Source organism: Gavialis gangeticus, unplaced genomic scaffold (genome assembly GCF_001723915.1).
Source record: "Gavialis gangeticus isolate Ggan-Ray unplaced genomic scaffold, GavGan_comp1, whole genome shotgun sequence".
NCBI lineage: Eukaryota > Metazoa > Chordata > Crocodylia > Gavialidae > Gavialis > Gavialis gangeticus.
This window is the reverse complement of record NW_017729022.1, coordinates 102398482-102405385: the sequence shown is the minus strand read 5'-3', so window position 1 is coordinate 102405385 and position 6904 is coordinate 102398482. Positions and strand designations below refer to the sequence as shown.

The following is a 6904-nucleotide window of genomic DNA, read 5'->3' as shown; positions in this document are numbered from 1 at the left end:
GTCACAAGCTGGCAGAGGGTAGATTTAGGCTAGATATCAGGAGGCGCTACTTCACAGTCAGGGCGGCTAGGATCTGGAACCAACTTCCAAGAGAAGTGGTGCTGGCTCCTACCCGGGGGGTCTTTAAGAGGAGGCTAGATGTACACCTTGCTGGGGTCCTTTGACCCCAGTACTCTTTCCTGCCATGGCAGGGGGTCGGACTAGATGATCTACTCAGGTACCTTCCGACCCTAGAAACTACGAAACTATGAAAATATAATTAACGTACAAATGAAACAGCCTGCAACTTCAAAATGAAACAGCCTGCAGCTTCATAAGATATGCAGCATTTTCAAGTAATGGCCACCCTTACAATGTTAATTTTCATACCAACATAAGTAAGCAAACCATATACCCAACTTTGCAATTAGTTTTCCTAACAAGCAATAGCACAAACCAGGTCATAAGAAATTTGACTGACCATTACTGAGGTTATCCTACAGCTAGTAAAAGACTAAGCACCAGAAATTCAATGTAAAAACAGATTTTAAAAAGTTAGAAAGCAAAACTGCAGCAATACTTACCTGAATTATTTCTTCCTTAGAATTAAAATCAGACACCAACACATTGCTACCATCTGACACTCTGGTTAGGGAAATACAGAGTTTGCCTGATGCCAACTGATGAGTGTTTTCTGGAAGGTTTTTTATGAGCCCATCTCTTATAATCTTCATTATATTAAATGAAGGATGAAGAGGACCAAGATTTCGTTTTCTGGCTTCCTTGGCTAACACCAAAACATCTGCACAAGATTCAGCTGAAAAAAAAAAAATCATTTTATTCGAAACCACTGGCAATTATTTTTGGTCATTTAAAAATACTGAGTGTACTTAAATGCTAGGATACTTTCATTACAAAAATCTATGACAGTCAATATTTCTAGCTCATCTTTGAGCAATTAGGAAAAAGTGATTAATAGAGCCTTCTGTTTGTGTACTGCTATGCATTATTAATGAAGGTTTGTAGCACAGATTGGGCACCCATTTTAGTGTCAGTTTAAAACATTAGGGATGCTGAAAATAATAGGAAATCTGAGTTCACCTTAAGCAGCTAACATTTGTTAAAATACAACTTGCCTTATATGCACTAAAATTTTAAGAAGTGTTAACAGCTATTTATTTTAGTTCACACATCCTCACTGATGGAAGAGATGCACCAAAATAAGGGCTTGCCTATACTACAGAATTTTAGGAAAACTGATTTTCTTTAGCAGATAGATGGGAGGAGCAGCTGTATGCTGATCCGTTTGGGAAATATTTATGTACAGAATCTTCATATCCAAAAAAGATGTAGTTAACAAATATTCAACTGAGATTCAATTTCTTTTACTCTGAATTTCTTCCAACTGATTAATCTTACAGCCACAAACATTTCAAGCACTAATCATATATATACACTATACCAGAGGTGTCACACACGTGGCCCATGGAGAGCTACCTGTGGGCTGAACCACACACCTCCACAAGTTAGATTCAGCCCATGGGACTTGATGCTTAGTCTGCTGGACCTGTTGTTTCAATACTGTCCTGGAACCCAGGGCTGGCAGATAACACTACTTGCCTCCCCCACCAATCTGCTGCCAAAAAAACCCACAAAAAAACCCCAAGATTTCTACTCACCCCTGCCAACTAAAAATCAACAGCAAGGGGGAGGGTGGCCCCAGTATTAATGCCCTAGTTAACTGACTTTGACACTTGCTGAAACAACAGCTCTGGCGGCTGCAAGAATTAATGCCACCAGCACTGCACACAGGTCATCTGGCCCAGTGAAAACCCACAGTCCAGATTCAGCCCGCAGGGCCAACTGACTTTAACGCCCCCATCCTAGAAGTGTAAGACGACATTCAGTTGCATCAATCAGATCAAACTACAGCAAAAAAGTTACCCTTTAGTAACGTAAATAATCCTAACAAATAAAACTACCTAGAAGCTACGACAAACAAGTTTAGCTATGCTTTATGTAAATATTTAAGGTTCTTCAATTGTGTAAAGGAGCTTCCTAGTGCTTACAATAGATTTGCTCAAAAGGAAAAAAGAAAAATGATAAATCTGAGTAACATGATGTGTTCAGACTAATAGGATGAAATATTTTTCAGAACTTACAAAACTGTATCAGCCTTGCCTCACTGAAGTAAATGGGCACTGATGGCATTCTGTACCGAACCCTGATGATCAGGTAAATTTATGAGAAAAAAAGTTACAAATTTTCATGTATATTCTTTGTGCCTGAAATGCAACAATTTTAATTATATTTATTCTGGCTCACTTAAGCCAAATACCAGTAACAAGCATTAGTTTAGACCAGCCAGCTCACACCATTTCTGATGCATCTGTCACAGAAGTCTGCTGTTCTACAAAGATTTGCTGCATAGAATGAAATTTTAAGATATCCTTAAACAATCACTAAAATCTGAATAGTTCTAACCTCAAAATATTTAGTATAATTGTACCTGCTTCTACTGTTGGGTTCCAGGAACTGCTGAGTCATGTAAAAAGTTGCAGAGAAATTTTATCTAAAAAATATAAATTATTCATTTTTGATCATGGTAAGCTGTCAGTTATACTAGTCATGGTGCAGTAACTGTATGATACAAGTTCAGATGAAGAGGCACAATCATTTTAAAATACTGTTGTCAGGAAATAAATACTTGAGAAAAGCATTTTTATGTGCTTATTTTAAAGGTAAAATTTCAGAGATGTCAAAGCCAAAGAAATATGCTTTTTTAAGTATAAGTTTTACTTGCAATATTATCAACTCATTGTTTAGTTTGCAAATGTCACTTGAACACAACAAGTGTGACCAGTCATTTTGTCCACCAAGGAAGTTGCATCAAATGTCAAATAGTATACAGTTTCAGGACAGTAAATGCCTACTTTGCCTATATGGCCTCTATAAAATGTAGGCTCCTAAGCAAAACAAACAAGAAGTTCTCTCAGCAACTGAAAGCATTCTTGACCATAAAAAAAATATTACACAAACTTGAAAATATAATCAATTGCACACTTTCCTCCAATACAGACATCAGGATTTGATACCATGTTATAATAAATACTTGACTAATGTTTCTGATCACAAAGGCTGCAATCCAAACACATTAATTGCCTTCTACTAGTCTGATTAGCAGGATGTGCACACTGATCCAACTATTGTCCCATTAAAAGGTAGGGGGAAAAAAGTAAACACCATTTTGCAAGAAAGGCAAAAAAGATACAATAAGGTTGAGGTCTGATTTTTCAGAGGTGCTGGTCAAACACTGCTCCACATATTCCATAGAACTTGTACTGCTCAATGCCCATGCAAATTATGTTCTAAATGACCTGTCAATGGGCACACAGGAACCCACAACTAAACTGGAAACAGAACAGAGAGAGTTGTGATTCAACTTTACTTTCATCAGCAGATGTAACATATGCTACTGCATTATTCCCATTCTGTTTGTATTAGTACAGTTAAAATTAAGGAGTTAAAAGCTCTAAGATTTACATACTGGCTGAGATTTTTCAAAAGTAAAGTGATTTTTAGGTAACTCATTTTGTGTACACTCAACTTCAGAACCCTCAATTTTCCTGAAGTCTAATTTGATAAAAATTGAGTCTTCTGCACTATCTGAAACGCAGACCCACTTTACGGCACCAAAAGTGCCTAGTTACGTCTGAAAATCTTCTCCTAAGTGCACAAGACTTCCCATTTAACCAGTAATAACATTATTTCAGTTAACTGAATCTTGAATTGTTTCATACAAGAAGAAAATCCATTGGGAGGTTATAAAAAATAAATTCCGTTTTTCCAGTGACAGAAATAAGATTTTGAAAGTAGCACGAAAGGGAGAAAAGAAAGGGAGTCTCTGCCAATTAGCAAGTTTGTTTGATTTCATAGCATCAGTGAGCCGGAAGGGACCTAGACAGATCGAGTCTGACCCCCTGCCATGGGCAGGAAGGAGCACTGGGGGTAGGAGGGGTCATAAGACCCCAACCAGGTGCCTATCCAGTCTTCTCTTGAAGATTTCCAGGGAAGGTGAGAGCACCACCTGTCTGGGAAGCCTATTCCAGGCTCTGGCAACCCTTACAGTGAAGTAGTTCTTCCTAATATCTAACCAAAACCTATCCTCCCTCAGCTTGTGGCCATTGTTCCTGGTGATGCCAAGGGGGGCCCTGGCAAACAGACTTTCCCCGAGTCCCTGCTGCTGGCCCCTGACAAAGATGTAGGCAGCCACAAGATCCCCCCCCTCAGTCTCCTCTTGCGGAGACTGAAGAGATTCAGGTCCCTCAGACTCTCCTCATTGGTTGAGGGCCTCCGTGGCCAGCCCTATTTCTGGTTGCATTCTTGCTGGACTATTTTAAACTCAAGGCATTATTCAAAAAAACTTTTTTTTTAAATCCTTACTTTTGAAATCTGCTAGTACCTTCAGTTTTAGCCTCTGTTCCCACATTATTCGTATAGGAGATGAGATGAAGCAGTTATATGCCCTACAGTAACCCTGTCTTGTCTACTGCAGGAGATAACTAAGCCTATCACAAGGTGACTGAGTATCAGCTCACCTTCCTTGCTCAATTACAGGGCTTCAAACTAATAACCTCAAACAGTTTATCAGGCTGCTGTTCATCAACACCAGTGTGAAATCTGCCCTTCTCCCTTGCTTTACTTCCAAAAAGAAAGCTAAAAATCTCTCATCAAAAAGGAATTTGACCTAGAAGTAAATCAAAAGTTTATTCAACTCCTCCATGAAATTTGTTAAAACTGAATCCCATGCAGAAGAGGAATAATGGAAACCTATTAGCAAGTATCTCACCATTTAAACATTAATACAGGCTATTGTGTTTTGCTGCTGCTCCTCTCCATCCAAATGAAAAAATGATTGATTTTATGAATTATGCCCCATGATAAAAAGATGGGGTTTTGAAGTGGAAAAAAAAAATCAAAGAGTTAATTCAAAATTCTGTATATTCTTTTTAAATCTTGGGAGTCCCTAGTATAGATACCTTCAGTTTCAGAGAATGACAATAAACTTTTCCCTGTAAAAACTCCAACTACTTTGATGTATTTACCACTAAGATGCTGAAGATTAAGGTAAATTTAGTAGCTACTAAAAGGAGTCTTCAAAGTTGTTTCTACCTTTTCCCTTATTCTAAGCTAAAAAATATCCAGGATTAAGAAAAAGAAGCAATATGGACATTCCTATAGATTGTTCTGTTGGAAAATGGGATTTGTTCCCGGTGTAATGGATCAGAGGGCTGAGCTCTCCAACTCTAAATCAGAGTTCAAATCATAAGGTTGAAGTAACTGCGCCCCTATACTATTTTCTACCCCCCACCCTACCAACCTCCCAGACATTTATTATTCCCCTAGAGCAATGTTGCATTACCTCACAAAATAGAAGTTTCTTGGTTTAAATAGTAGGGCTGTGTGAAGCTTTGGTCCCTGATTCAATTCCGTGGAGATTTGGCCCAATTCAGCAGCCAAATCTCCAAATCTGAATCAAATCAGGAGACCCTTTAATTTCTCCGAATCGAATTGGAACCTTCCAAATCGATTTGGAGAGATTTGACGATTCAGACACATGCAGAGCTTTAAAATGTTTTTTCTACATACTTCAAGGTACAAGGTGGTTTGTAAATGCTGTGATGGTGGGGCAGATGAAGTGTCCCACAGGAGTGTAGGGGGCTCCCCAGCACCTTCAGCAGCACACCCAGAAGTGCGCCAAAAGCACTTCTGGTGCATTTCTGGGTCTGCTGGGGAGTATGCAGGGGGCCCCCCTATAACCCTCCTGGCTCAGTGACTGGTGCCTCCTGGGTCTGAGGGGAAACCAGGGCCCCCCCTGCGGCCAGTCACTGGGGTGTACAGGAACCCCACAGCACGCTCAACAGCAGACCCAGAAGTGGACCAGAAGTACTTCCGGTCCACTTACAGGTTCACCGCCAAGCACACAGGGGGGGTCTCCCTGAGCTCCTGTGGGACGCTCCATCCGCCCTAGTATCGCAGCTTTCATGAGTCACGCCTGGAACCTCGAGGTGTATAGAAAAAAACATTTAAAGCTGTGTCTGTGGCCAAATCACTGATTCTCTGAATCAGCATCAAATCTTCCGATTCAGCCATATCAAATCAGGGACAGTGATCCAAATCAGCAAATCAAATCGCTGTCCCCAATTTGGGCCAAATCTGAATCAAATACAGCCCATTTTGCAAACCCCTATTAAATAGAAGTAGATTCACAGCTCAGAGTTCAAAAACATAGGTCAGAGGCTTTTGGGGGGGTGAGGAAAGAGAGGAAGGGGGGAAGGAGTTAAGCTCTCATGGCAGGCAGAAATTTCTTATGCTCCCAGGCCTTTAAGGAGGAGAGTAAAGGTTCACTACTTCTGCTGAGGTGGGTAGAGTTTACTTATTAAATAGGAGAGACCATTTTAAAGTTGCTTATGTGGCTAAAACATAGGAAAGGCCAATTCTAAAAAGTGTGAAACAAAGAATTTAACAAAACCACTCTCAGGTTGCATACGTTTACAGTTTCTTATTTTAGAAAGTGAAATTTAAGAAGCTAATTTTAGTCTAAAGACAATGTATACATGTATTTTTCTCATTTGGAAAGTATCTTCCTTCACTGGTACTCCGATTAAAAAGTGAAGACAACATTTTAGCAGGTAAGATTTTAATCTTCTAAGACACTTAGCTGAGATTTTCACGCACCTTTTACTGTGCTAAGACTATAATGTACTTGCTTCAAAGTTATTCTTATTTGAGTACAATAAAGTCAAAGCAACTGTTAGTACTTAGAGGAGATTGAGTATTAAGGCTCATAAGAGATTTCTGAAAGCACTCAACATTGGTCTTATTAATAATAAAAATACCTAGTAACTTTATTTTAAACAGTAGC

General features: G+C 39.4%; 1 protein-coding gene across 3 annotated transcripts in view; it reads right to left on the bottom strand.

The window, feature by feature from the left end:
* Window positions 1–6904, bottom strand: part of LOC109296345 (patatin-like phospholipase domain-containing protein 2) — a 73910-nt gene that overhangs the window by 21281 nt on the left and 45725 nt on the right. For all 3 annotated transcript variants that reach the window (XM_019515746.1, XM_019515748.1, XM_019515747.1), the window contains exon 2: window positions 564–796. In XM_019515746.1, the coding sequence (XP_019371291.1) occupies window positions 564–796 (233 nt within the window). The remainder of the gene's footprint in view (window positions 1–563; window positions 797–6904) is intronic.